The sequence below is a fragment of the Bombyx mandarina genome, chromosome 17 (genome assembly GCF_030267445.1).
Source record: "Bombyx mandarina strain Sakado chromosome 17, ASM3026744v2".
Classification (NCBI taxonomy): Eukaryota; Metazoa; Arthropoda; class Insecta; order Lepidoptera; family Bombycidae; genus Bombyx; species Bombyx mandarina.
Window position 1 is genome coordinate 6,235,006 of NC_143223.1, and position 14,723 is coordinate 6,249,728.

The following is a 14,723-nucleotide window of genomic DNA, read 5'->3' on the forward strand; positions in this document are numbered from 1 at the left end:
ACTGCCGTTGCTATGGCAACGCGTAAACAGATATCGAACCATCGGATCCTTCTTGGTTGGAACCGATCTCTGGAAGCATTACGTGCCAGTTTTGAATTCCACTGTTATAAGTAATAAAATGTGCAGTTGTTATTGTAACAAATCATGTGATCTTGTGAATGGATTTCACAATATTATTATTTTCTCTGATATATTGACGATTGATGTACCTACAGACTGTGTCATTAGTGTTACAGATTTTGTCGTAATGAGAATACGCATTTTCAAAATTCTGGTGCTGATATCCAAAATGGGGAAGAGTAAATACTTGTGCTAATTTTAGGCGGCTTTTGGCAGGGACGATAATCGCGTTTTCTTGCTCGTCACCCATGTTTTAAGCCAATAAAACATACTAAATATTTAATAAAATTACCGAAGAATACCAGAAGTTTCGCAGCGACACAGTTTTTTTTTGCAGGAACCCTAACTAAGCGCGACGTCAAATTATTTATTCTCAATTTAATTAACGGACCTAACAACTAAGCCGAATTACAACTTCTTTTACGGTCTAATCTCGCGTGTACTGTTTTCATTACTATTTCTGACCTTTCGAATAATTTACAGCTTACAGAGCGACTATCATCCGTGACGACGAAAAGCCGTAAAAGTATTTTTTAAATTAAGTGTACGGAGAAAATACAAACTAAGCCCCTAGGTTAGTTCTTGTTGTTGGTCAGATTCTCTACATTTTTATAAGTCGAGTAGGTAAACTTATCAATCATAGATTTGATTTTTGATCACGTTCTATTTGAGATAAGTTTGATAGTTACGATCATGTGTTTTTTCTTACAACTAATTAATAAAATTCTGCTTAGAAAAAAATACATTACATAATATTCGAAATATCTCTTCATTATATAAAAACAAAAACTTATTGGAATCGAAGCAACGTGGAAACGAAATAGAATATAATATAAATTATTTATAACGTGTTTACATACAGAATCTAGATTTAGATCTTTCGTCGAATAAATTTTGACATTTTCTAACTCTTTTAAAAACAAAAAACAAAACTCTTTCAAAGGTGCCTTCAAATCCGATCGGATCTTATGTATGTAATGAAAAATACACGATTAAAATAGACAAATAAAAAAATAAAAAAAGACGTGTGGCACTCGGAGCGGTATAGCATTTTTTATCAATTTATGCAATTATAAATCGGCAATAATAATTTAATATTAAAACAACAATAAAATAAGATCCGGCGAGAAACTCAGTGGGCTAACTTTCAATGAATCTGCTACATTGTGAGTATTCCATTTTGACCGCGCACTCACTAGAGGGCGCTACATGGATTTTTGGATTTTTTGGATTTTTTTCATTTTGGATTCTAGTTCTAACTCTCATTCGCCCAGAATCAACGGTTTAGCTAATTTATTTTTAATGCCACTCCAATCACTGAATGAGTAGTAGAAGTAGTAATAAAATTCTTCAACTAAGCGATACAAAATGGCACGCCCAACTCATTGTAATTTCATATAATTTTCTATTTTACAATTCCATTTGTCACCGATAGATGGCGCTTGACGCAAAAGCTGAATCGCGCTATCGTTGTGTTACCCACGAAATTATATCACATCTTTTTATAGTACACAAATCGGTGTTGAGACTTCTTACTTTAAACACTATACAAGCACAACGTGTGAATGTGTATGAACGCGAGCTACATAGTAGGCGTAGTGAGGGGTGGAAGGTTTTTTTCGTTACGGAATTTCATGATTCCGCTCTCAAGCCGCGCTCAAGGCCCGCGATAAAATCTATGCAATAGCTTAATAATATCCATTTGCACATATTATTACTTTTTTTATGTGGCTTTACTACCTAACGCTACATAACATTATTGTATTTGGTATGTTTACCCTTTCAACGTGCCGTGGGTAACCGACTCTCGAAGCTCATGATTACAGAGTAGCAAACCGCTAATGGGTTTGCTTTGTTTCTACGTTTAATGTAACGAGATTTTGTAATATGCATTAATGTTCATAATTGGACTCGAAAAATAAATTTTGGTTTTAAATGTCTGAAGAAATTTGGGTTTACGGGATATAATGAGAATATATACGCCATTCTGAGTGACAAAAGTTAAAGGCCAATGCCCAAAAGTGGGCCAACTTTATGTCAAAACTATTTGTACTTGAAAAACTATGCCTTATTTTTTCACGTTGTTTAGTTTATGTATCAACATTTCTTTCAACCTGGCATTGTTTTCCAAAAAAATAAATTACTTATTTGATAACATCCCAAAACTATCCATGCCATAGTTTTTAAATTCGCCAATAGACAAAGGGCTTAGCCCATACAGCCTTATATCAAACCTATATGCTGTCAAACGAAAGCGTTGTTTGTGACTTGAACAACAAATTTAAAAAAAAAAGCTAATGCTTATAATACACAGGCTTCTTAGTTTATTTTTGTTCAATTCAATATTTATATATTGTAATAATAATTATTACTTAAAACCATGAATTATTTAATATTTTTAGATATTAATGATTCCATTAGTAAAAATATCAATGGCCTACCATTACTCTATTCTTATTATAGTATAAAATATGATCAGAGAGTTTTGGCAACAACCCGAGTGAAGCGTCACTTGAATTTTTTTTTAATGTTTTTTTAATAGTTTATTGTGTAATTTGCATTATTTGTATTTGTAATATTGTGTATAAAAGGTCTGCGTAAACTCATGCTCAGTCAATGGTATTCGTCGAGTTGACGTCAAAACTCCCAAAAAGCAATAAAAAGAGATACACCGGCTTTTTATTGACATAAAAAATATATAACTTCGACAGACTAGGTTGTATAGGCTACGCTCTTTGCCTGCTTATTGGTGAATTTAAAAACAACAACAACAATATCGTTGCGGGCTTCCACATTTTCATTTCATTTTATTATTATTATGAGGATATAATAATAATAAAATGAACGTAAGGGTTTATTTCTAGCAACATTAACCACAATTAACTTATTTAATACTGTAAATAATTATGAGAGCGATTATTGATTTCGAAGAAAACAATTAACAACTTAATTTTAGCTGCAGAAAAAAACAGATTTCTCTTAAACCTAGGTGAGAATATAAAAATCGTTTTCTGAATATGAAACGATATTTCTTTGTCTATCAAATGAAGTTAAAACCATCATGACAGAATAACTTTTTTAGGGGCCCAAACGCCCATAGAAAATGGGCATTGTCCTTTTGACCATGATTCATGCTTTTTAATTTTATTGAATATTCTTTCCTTACCTACGAAATTGCCATTTAGTACAGAAAGTTGCAGTATTTTAAATTATTGAACAGCTTTTATAGCGGGTTTTGAGCATGGCGACCGAATCAAGAAAATCCGTAACGAAAATAAAACCTAATTGAATTTGTGAATAAACGCGCGACGTGACGTCCCACTGCAAGCGCATCATGAAAAATCTGCCCATCTCTCTCTCTCTCTCGCGCGGTCTAGCTTATGAGTGTGAAGGGGACAGTTAATTTTTTGCTTTTGTTAATGTTTATAAATATAGCGTCTAATTATAATTGCATAAGATCATAAAAAATGCTATGCAATAGCTTTGACGCGGCAGTCTTCGAGTGCTACACGTGTTTTTTTTTGTACAAAAAATATGTTTCTTTAGATTAAAGAGAAGAGAAGCGTAGAGAGGTCGACCGAAGAAGACACGGATGGAGTGTGTGAATAACGATATAAGAGAGAGAGGAGTGAGTGTTGAGACGACGGCTGATAAAAGAGAAAAATTAGCTGTGTCGACCCCACCTAGTGGGATAAGGTGGAGAAAAAGAAGAATAAGAAGAAGATTAAAATATGGCTTAAATACAACTTTGCTAGCACAGTGGTAAGTTTTCAATGCACTTTTCTAAGAAGGTCAGGTCTACGGGAGTCAATAAACTCTTCAAAGGCATTTTATACTGTCTCTCGGGTATTGGATATTGGTTACAAGGACTATTGAGTACGGTGGATGACGTAACTTCGAGCCCTAACTCTTGTAGACTAGAGATCATATGTTGTGCCATATGAGGTCGAGCGTTGTAGTCGTTGAGTCATATAGGAGCAGCGGGGTCGAACAAGGCTGGCCGGAGATTCACGAGCTTCTCCATCATTGTGTTCAGTTCCTCACTGTACACATTCGCAGTAGTGCTGGTGCCATTTGGTAAAAAGCTGTAATGAGTAATACCAGTACCCAGACCTGACCATCGGGCAGTGAACATAAATTTTTAGGGGCGAAATTTCGTTTGGGCCATAGCCTATCAGCTGAACCAGGGCTTAACCGATTAAGATTATCAAAAAGAATCCATTTTTCATCGCAAGTAACAGTTCGATTCAAAATCCCTTCTTTTTTGTATTTGTTAAGTAACACAAGGTACATCTTAACAGGTTCATCGCACTGGAGATCATCCAGTTCATGCGGCATCCACTTATCAGGTTTTTTACCTTGTTAATTTGACGCAAATGGACCAATGTGGTTTTGATGCTAACGTTGAAAGCTGTGACAACTCAGCGGTAGATTGATTATCGTCAGTTTCCACTATCTTCAGTTCGTCGTTAGGCTTAGTTTTTGGGCGACCACTGTGTTCATTTTTTAGATAAACATTTACATATCGGAATATTTCAAACAAAAAATAGTTGTGTGTTCGCTTATAGTGCTCACTCCGTACACGTTATTAATACTGTGAGGCATTTGAGCAACATTACTACTGCAATAAAACTCGTTTTCCACAATTACTTGTATTTTTATCATGCCCATACTGATGAAAAAGATACAAACGTAGTGATAACAAAACACTAAACAAAAAGGAAACGACTGAAATTCAACATTAATTTCAAATATTTTCAAAATGAAATTCATTTGAATTTACGAGTAGAAGCTATTGCCAGCCAAGTATGTTTCGACTGGGCAGTATTGTAAAACATTAACTTCATGTAAATACATGGAAAAGACGTCTTACTCGTACGAGTATTTATATGATAGCTTTATATGATATGATATAGGTTTATATGATATGATAGCGGTCTATTTTCATATTATATTTATATCTCTAAATACTTACCTAATTATAATATGGAGGTGGTAGTGATTAGTGCTGGTATCTACCCGTGCGTTCTCGCAAGAGGTCCTACCACCAGTAAGGGTCCTACCACCAGTAAAAAAGACGGTTTTAAAAAACATGAATATTGGTTCCTCTTCCTTGCGTCGATAATACTCAATGCTAAGGACTCTGGTCTTCTTTAATAACTTTCTCCTAGAATATCCTATAGCAGCCCTGCCTATCTTCAGCTGCGCGAATGGCATCTTGAACTGAAGTGTTGAGTGTAGAGCGTATCTGGTCCGACCAACGCATTGGACTTCTGCCACTGGGTCTTCTTTCGTATACCTTCGAAAATAGGATAAAGCCTGCCTATTATTACTGACATCAAAAAGTCACCGACTGGCCACTTTTTGATAAGACAATGACGTAAAATTTTAGACGTGAAATAGCGGTTTGATGATTTAATTCTTATGTTTTAGAGCAAACTGGAATTAAAGTGAGTTTAATTTAAAATTTAACCGAATCATCATGATACAGTTGCAGTATCATAAATTTATTGATTTAACGACATCGTAATGTTTGGAAATTCTTCTTTTTCAGTCTGTGTAAAATGTGAAAGATATTTACGTACATAAAATGAAATAGCCATAATAAAACAAACATGATTATTTTAGAATGTGCAAGGAAAACAGTTTTTTTTTTTAATAATTTCAAACCGTCACAAAGGCTTTTGTTGGATCTAGCTTGTATGCTAATCGGAGGCAGGGCTTAGTGTGAGCCCGCACAAGTATCATTGTTTTGCTTGTTTCTTCTGAGAAATAGATTTTAATACCAGTTTAAAGGTGGGATAGCTGTGGTACAATAGAATTGAGATAAACTACTGGATTTACTAAACTAGACATTCACATGGGCCGAGACATCTTCTGCATAATTAGAACAATAAAAGCCACTTAATACTTTTATTTGTAGAGTCGGAGCACTTAGCAAACTGTCTATGTAAAATTTACGGCGACACTTCAGGGACGAATAGCAAAATTACTAACCGGAAAACTATTTCAAGCCCTACGGAGGTGTGCCACCGTTCATCACAGAGCCGGCCGCGCGTTCAACAGTTTTTTTTAGGACACTAACCTCTGTTGACGTTGGCAATGTCGCAGCTCAGTGCTGGGCCAGTGCCAGATATTCGACAATGCGTATCCAAAAATAACCGGGTCGAAAATTTTATTCGACATTTTTTGTCTTGTAAAACGCTAAAGACCGGCGGCCGGTTCCGGTGAAGAACTTTCTTGCCCTTTCTAGAAAATCTGTCGTCTGGCATATTATTAAATTATTAATTAATTTTACTATGTTTAAATTTGACATCTTTGTCAAAACATCAAAGGAGTCGTTTATGTTTCAAACGTCAAGAATGAATATGTTAGATTACTGAATTAAATGGCCGAGAATTAAATTACTTAAAATATTATCAATCTTAATAATGTATCGACTTTGTTCTTTTAAATAGGTTTAGGATCCTTAGGAAACGAAATATTTTTTATAAATTGCAATAGTCTTTTTCAAATAAAAAGAGACTTATTTTCCAAGAGTTTATTCAATAAAAAAGATTTATAAATAGGAAGAACGTACATTCGTTACACCAACACACACAATAATGCTAATACAATGGAATAAACAATACCACTTCTTAGGACAACTTCCGTAATTTTTGTAATAAACATGTTAACAATTTGAAAACATAATATAACAATAACTAAAACAGCTACTCCGAGTACAGATTATAATTTAAAATAATGCAACAAATACATATTTATTTCTTATTGATTACGTGATCTTTTGTAGGGATATTAAAACACAATACATTACAATACTGCATATAACAACTCAAAATAGAGACGTAAAAGAGATAAATATTTTACAGCATGAATGATATTGAAATAAAATCAAAACGTTCATTTGATCCTTCTTCTTAGCTTTGTTGTTTAAAGAGTAAATGTATTTCGGTTTAAATTATTTTGGATTTCCCATAATTATCGATTTAAGAGCTCCATAACATCCCTACATGATTTTATTACGCTGGCTCTAACTTCTAACGAATTCGAATATCCCTAAAACTTTGAACATATTATTTCATTTCCCAACGAAACTTGGTCCCTACTATTTGTTCTTACGTGTGAGCATTTGCATAGAATATTATTAAATGCTCTTTTAAAATATTTACCCATGTGAATCATGGGTCTCGAAATTAATGTTTTGATGATATATTGACCTAATATATGAAACTGGTTTCCCTGCTTGTAAATGTATTCTAGTTTTTCATATATTTCAACTACAAGTATATAGTTACTCAATGCTGATTACGGAAGTGTTTCCTTTAAATCGTAATGCGTTAAATATAATAATGACTAGAATCAGTTTGCGAATATGTTTACGAGTACATGACAGCACAAAGTTTTACATTCTAGGTACGTGTAGATACAAACAATGCAAACAATATTATTATGACGAATATATAAAAAAACACTGCAGTCGGTTTTGACTTCGTTAATCCCATAAGACAGCGAATACATTAAAATCTAAATACGTATTTTACATTATAAATATTGCAAGCTGATAATAAAAAAAAAAATGTCGCAATAAAGTTATTATTTCCGTCGCTTATAAGATTAACAAGGCGTTGTAATATAAACGTTACATTAACTCCAAGGTAATAGAATCAGTCAGTTGTCTGAGAGATGTAAGTGACGCGTACTCGATCGTTTCTCATACCGTATACCGAAGACTTGGTCTTCGTTACAGCTATTAGTCATTTGAGCACTGTTCAGTAGAGAGTTGAGGAAGCTATCTCGCGAAGCAGTTCGCTTGAAGTTGAGAAAGACGTCATCGCCCGATGATGGTGGGTTCGTCGGCCATGGCGAGTTCATCGGTGGCTGCTTTGTCGCCTTTTCTCTTCCTTGAGTACCAGAGGAAGGAGCCGGCAGCAGCGAGATTAATGAGAACCACGAACCAGGCAAGAAAGAAACTGATGTGGTAGCTGTGGGAAAAAGAATAATAATTATGTTGTACGCTACTGAATGAAATTTGGCTAATTTTATACTACGAGTATAATTAAATATAGTATAATTATATAGTAAAATGGGTTAATTTTTTTTATCACAATAGTATGTTATTCCTTCGTCATGAAAATTAATAGTGGAGATGTGTTAAGTATTTTATTGGAACGAAGTTCCTTACGGCAGGCTTGGAGGGGATAGGGATTTTGCTGCGCGACCGAACTGAAAAAAATGTGATAGTAAAACCGTAAGAAAAAATCCGTGGAAAAAAGTGCGTGGAATAAAACCGTTAAATGAGACGTGCGCAGGCGCGACAGTCGCATACACAAGCGAGTAGTGTATAATACCTTTCTCTTTCTCCCTCTTTCTTTTCGTTCTGACAGATGAAATGACATCCATTCTCTTTCTATTATTATTTCTATTTTTCTATTTCTATGTAATTTTATGTTGTCAAACAAAAATAAAGAGACATATTTTGTTATTTTAGTTGATAATTTGAATTACGATGTTTTTTTATTTTAAGTAATTTATTATTTCCTAAAATACTGAATTTCCTAAATACTTTCTTGTACTTAAATAAAAACTAATCAGCAAAATTTAAGAGAAAAATCATGAAAACCTACATAAAATTGAGCACGATTTTTTTTGCAATTTGTGTCGATTCTACATTAGCCGAAGGAACTTCGTTACTACCTGGTGTCCCACGACACCACATAATTTCTTTTTTTAAAAAGAAAATGTAGCTGCACTTGGTATTTGAACACTGACATAGTCACATTGCTCGAGACGTATACACTTACTGGTGGTAGGACCTTTTGTGAGTCCGCGCGGGTAGGTATCACCACCTTGCCTATTTCTGTCGTGAAGCAGTAATGCGTTTCGGTTTGAAGGGTGGGGCAGCTGTTGTAACTATACTTGAGACCTTAGAATTTATATCTCAAGGTGGGTGGCGCATTTACGTCGTAGATGTCTATGGGCTTCAGTAACCACTTCACACCAGGTGGGCTATGAGCTCGTCCACTCATCTAAGCAATAAATAAAAAAACACTGGGCGTCTTATCTTTTGGACCACGACAACTTCAGATAAGTAAATAATGTAATGCCTTAAAATCAAAGTGTATGTATTTTATTTATTTAATTCAGAATCAAAACTTAAGGCAGCTCTTGGGCCCACTTTAGCGCGTTTGAAAATTTCATTCCAGACACATAAATCACAAAGATTAAACAGAGCACAGAGTTTAAATATGTAGCAACTCACTTGTGGGTGGCTCGTTCAGGGTACACATACTTCAAGTTTTTCTTCATGTGATCCACCGAAGACATCATCACCTGTACCACCACGAAAGTACACGATGCTGCAATAACAATTTTCATATAAAAGAAATCCTTTAATTTCCTATGAAATAAGTCGAAAAAATATTATAATAAAAAGAACTTCGACTATTTTCAACGATAGAATATAATAAAATTATTTCGAAAAGGGTTAACTCCTTCAAGCATAGTTGTTTTGACATGAACTTATATAAATGTCACTCCAAGTGAACGAGAACGAGGCGCCTTCTAAGAATTTTTCAAGTGATTCAGAGCGTGAATTTTATCAGAGAATAATCGAACTATCCATTAGGTATTTATTATATTCAACTAAAAATCTTATCGTGTATTTATTTTGTATTTAAGCTGTGGTCTACAAAATATCAAAATAACACATTTTAAGAAAAAGTCAAAAACGTAATTAAAATTTCTTCGTTACAAGAAGAGAAATTGAAAATTTTTATGAAGACCTTGAATATGCTCATACCAAGACGGAGGGAAAGGTCATGGGAGATTTAAATGCGAAAATAGGTTGCCCAAAAACAAACTACTATCCAGTAATGGGAAAATATGGTTATGGAGTGAGTTATGATTACCATCATAAACTGTCAATAATGAACTTCAAAAAGAAGAAGAGCCGCAGATGGACGTGTCTATCACCAGACCAAAATACTAATAATGAAATAGATTTTATAATGATAAATCACCATAAACACATTACTAATATCGAGGTACTAAGCAAATTTAAATTCTCTTCCGATCATAGATTAGTGAGAGCATAGTTACTTTTAAGTTGTCCAGTAAAGAGCAGAAGAATCTACACAACACCATCTAGTATCCCCAAGACAGAAACAGAAATTAAAAACTATATCGAAAATCTACGAATACACACAGAAAATATAGAAACAGAATGTAAAGAAAACCCAGATTAATGAATATTAATAAAAAAATTGTCAATTATAACAAAATAGTACTATGAATAGAACGAAAGCTATAAAAAATTGTGTTGCGTATTTTTGGGGGAGGTTTAATAACCTCCTCATATTATTATAATCTGAAATTAAAATCTCCTTTTCACATTCGTCTTGTACGACATAATAAATTTAGTAAACATATGAACGAGTCTACTCTAAACGATCCTTATCTAGAAATCTCTTTACATATTTAATTTGGAATGAACATTCTTAAGTCCCCGGTACCTACATAGTATTATGTTTTAATTTGATAAGAAAAAAAATTCCAAAACTGTTTTTTAGTTCAGTAGTCAATCTTCAATCTAAAATATTCTTAATTGTTAGTGCCAGATACAGCATAAATACTACAGCATTTGTTAGAGTTTCAATGAATATAGCTGATTTGATGATCACCTGATTAGGAAAATCGTTGGGAACACCAAAATAATTATTCGGTCGTCCAGTTCAAAATAAATGATTGAATACCGACATTAGGTTATCAAATATTTTAAATCGTGTTTGTTTTACATCAGCTACGTGACAGTACAAGGTTTATGGCTACCTAAACAGTAATCCACTTGATGCGAAATAATAATATAAAGCTTCGGACATTTGTACGAGATCAACAGGAGAAATAATTTTAGATGTTAGATTGTGGTTGCCCTTTTTTTTGAATTTATTGCATGGATTGATGACGAGCTCAAAACCGGAGATGTGAGTGTGGCCACTCACCTTGAGGCATGAGGTCTAAGCTTCAATCGAATAGTCGTTGCAGAACTCTTTAAAATGAAGCTCATTTCTGCTTTGCAGAGATAAGCAGGGTACCTACATAACCTTGCCATTAAGTGCCATTAACTGGCCCATAGCAACACAAACGTGAATGCCGCATGTGCAATCTCAATTGTGTTTTAAGAGTGTTTTTAAAGTTAATCCACAATTTTAATTTTAATAAAATACCATAAATAGTTTCCGAAAAGTTCTCAAATGCATGGGTACATTAATATTGTTTTTTTACAGTACCTCATAACCTCCACAGTGCCGTTCTTAACTTAATTTTCCTATCAACTACATTTAAGTGAGATAGCCTCGGAATTGAACCAGGTCAGGCTGCACTCACGACGCAATATCTTAATTAACTCGACCGAGCCGAGGCATGTAATACTCACTGCTAATGAAATGGATACCGGCGGCCAACCGCTTGAACATGTACCGAGGGTTGCGGAAAGTGTACGTCGAGAAACCACAGCCCATCGCCATCACGAACAAGCTGATAATACCGAAGGATATCATCGTGCGAACATAATCTGGTAAAGAGAATGGGACTTGAATACATTTTTCTTACTGCTGAAATGGCTGGAAAAGCTCACAGACCCCTTGATGTAAATAAGTGGTCCCATAGATAGATCGGTAGGCAGCGGCTTGGCTCTGATCCTGGCATTGCTGAACTCCATGGGCGACGGTAACCACTTACCATCAGGTGGGCCGTATGCTCGTCTGCCTACAAGGGCAATAAAAAAAATCAACGAAGTAAATGCCGCTAGTTTAGTTCTAAATTTCAGTTTTATAGTACAACAGCTTTAAGGAAAAACGCATTACTGTTTCAGGGCAGAAATAGGCGGGGTGGTACCGACCCGTGTGGACTCACAAGACGCCCTACTACCAGTAAAAATTAAATATTCTGAATTGAAAAAACATTCAACGTTGTGCACTAAGCAAACCAAACATTCATTGTTTTCCCGGGCTTAGCTGATACGATTGCTGGAAATCATATCCACATTGGTTCTGTTGTTGATGAGATCAGAGTGCACAGTGACGTAGAAAAACAAAAAACAAACAGCTTGCGATTTATTAATAGACTAGATAAAGTATTAACTTTTAAAAGAGTTTCCAATAAAAGTTGATTGTATTTAAGACTACTTTATTTAAAGTCAGCTTTGTACCATAACTGTGGTTTCGTAAGAAAGCAATAAAGAGAAAATAACTGCTTATTTAACCTTGAAACATTACTGAAAAGTTTTGTATATTTAGTTAAAAATTACATTTTTCATGTTTTCCTTTTGTGTGTCACAGCTATGTAGGTATTTTCTTTATCTTTGTTTCCTTTTACTCTTTTGGTTGTTTTATCTTAAAATTTATAACAGACTTTTTGTGTGTTTGCATAAATAATAAAAGCTGCCAGTTGGTAACTTTGTCAAAAATATTTGTGGAAGCACTGGAAGAGATTACTTATTGAAATAAGTAATGTCTTTGAACCTAAATTTTTTATTATTTTCTCCTGTAATTTTTTTCGTGATTTTTTAGTAAAGGTATTTAGTTTTCTAAAGTCTGGCAGTAGTTAGTCTTTCTTTGTCTGTGTTTTCAGCATATAGATATACTTTATATAATTGAATCATATCTGGGGCCGATTTCATATGGAAAATTTAACTTTAAATGATTCTGAAGAAATGTTTAGGTAATATAGATACTTACTAGCTATATTCACGTCATAGGCTGGATCAGCCGGTCTGCCGTTCTCCATAACTGGCTGTGAGAGATAATTTGTGCATACTGAAACAATAATTCATTAGTAAAACACTCCATCCAAAAAGTGTATGACCTATCAATTGGCGGAGAGTTCCTTGGCCGTGATAATTTTGTTACCCACATCCAAAATAAGGAGGAGGCTCTCAATTCCATTATTTTTTTATGTGTTATCTCGGAATGTTTTGTGCTTCTCATATGGTTCTATTGAAATCATCACAATCAGAAGTTTTTGAGTTATCCTTATCCTTAAATATGCATCATGCATATTGGATACGCATTATGCATATTTTATTGACATTGGCTAAATTGCTGAAATTCTCATTTTGTTGTAATCGTAGAAAATACAATTTTTTTATAAAAAAGATTACCGTTCACTTAAAAGTTTGAAGTTCGTCTACAGAAACTAACTAAAATAACAAAAACTAAAACACACAATTATGTATTACGCATTAGGTTATTATATTAGTAACTTAATAGGCTTACACATTGATTCCATCCGAAAGTGAGCGAAAAAAGACTGACGAAGCAAAAAATATTCAAGCCAAAGATTTCCCGAAAACATTGTATTAAAGGTATTACGTTACTTAACAGTATCCATTTGCAGCGTTAAACTTTGAGAATCGTTTCCTATTATGAGTAAATTTACGTGGTCGTTAGCTGTCAGATACGCGGCTTTACGCTTCCGCAAAGGTCCGGGCTTATCGTTACGTACTACACTACACACATGTATAGGTATTATAAAAATAGCGTATTACAGCTTAGAATCGCAGAAAGTAAATATTTATAAAAAGGGGCGGTGAAACTTTAAATATCAATTGGCATCTGCTAGGTGGTATATATTTATACACATTTAGCTATTTGTGGAACTATTAGATTCTGGACACTAAATATGTCTTCGTAGAGTTGGAGTTCTTTAGACACATTGCTTGCAGAGAGAGTTACAATGTCGAACTTTTTACTGGCGGTAGGAACTCTTGTGAGTCCGCGCGGGTAGGTACCACCACCCTGCTTATTTCGGCCGTGAAGCAGTAATGCGTTTCTAAGCAATAAATAAATAAAAAGCTGATGGTGACAGGCAAGTTAGAGGCAAACGTCCCAAGGGATACAGTCCCATGAGATAGTCGGTCCAAAATCGATCTTCTTTGAACAACAAGTTCCACGTTGCCTTTTACGAGTGTCAGGGATCGCAGCAGATGGAATGAAATCGTACGTGAGAAAATTTTACAGTGGGGTGGTCACGACCCTCAGTAATGAGGAAAGCGATGTGAGTGGGTGTTACAGTAAAAGCTTTGTGTTCGCGAGGTATAAGTTCTTTAAATATACCGCGAATACAGAAACCGTGAATATGGTATATTTACATATTATAATATATATGCATGAGATTATAAGGGCTACGTTTCCAGGTGACAAAATAAAAACATAATTCAGGCATAGTTTAATAAGGTCTATTTTACTTTTTTTATGATGACGACATGCTTGCAAAGGATATTCGGTTGGATACACCTACATGTTGGAATCATTTTTATCAATGTGTATATTTTGTACTGATGTACCGAATAGATCCACGAATAAAGATATCTTTAGCTGCGAATGTCGAAACTGGCTCGCATTTTTTTAATCCGCGAATACTCGTCGTAAAAACGCGAATAAGGAGATTTTACTCTATATATTTCAGTAAAGTTTTAAGGTTAGTGAGTTCACGGTCCGTCTGGTGTTAAGTGGTTATCGAGGTCGCATAAGCTCGAAGTTTAAATTATATTATATTATTAGCTGAGTTTCAATGCACGCTAATGACAAAATAGACAAACTGTA

General features: G+C 34.4%; 1 protein-coding gene across 1 annotated transcript in view; it reads right to left on the reverse strand.

Annotated features, from left to right (window-relative positions):
• Positions 1-6,787: 6,787 nt before the first annotated feature.
• LOC114253209 (uncharacterized) overlaps positions 6,788-14,723 on the reverse strand; it is a 60,664-nt gene continuing 52,728 nt past the window's right edge. The window contains exons 4-7 of the mRNA XM_028187997.2: positions 12,858-12,935; positions 11,555-11,692; positions 9,383-9,479; positions 6,788-8,105 (exon numbers count right to left, since the gene is read on the reverse strand). Coding sequence (XP_028043798.2) covers positions 7,952-8,105; positions 9,383-9,479; positions 11,555-11,692; positions 12,858-12,935 — 467 coding nt within the window. The 3' untranslated portion in view covers positions 6,788-7,951. The remainder of the gene's footprint in view (positions 8,106-9,382; positions 9,480-11,554; positions 11,693-12,857; positions 12,936-14,723) is intronic.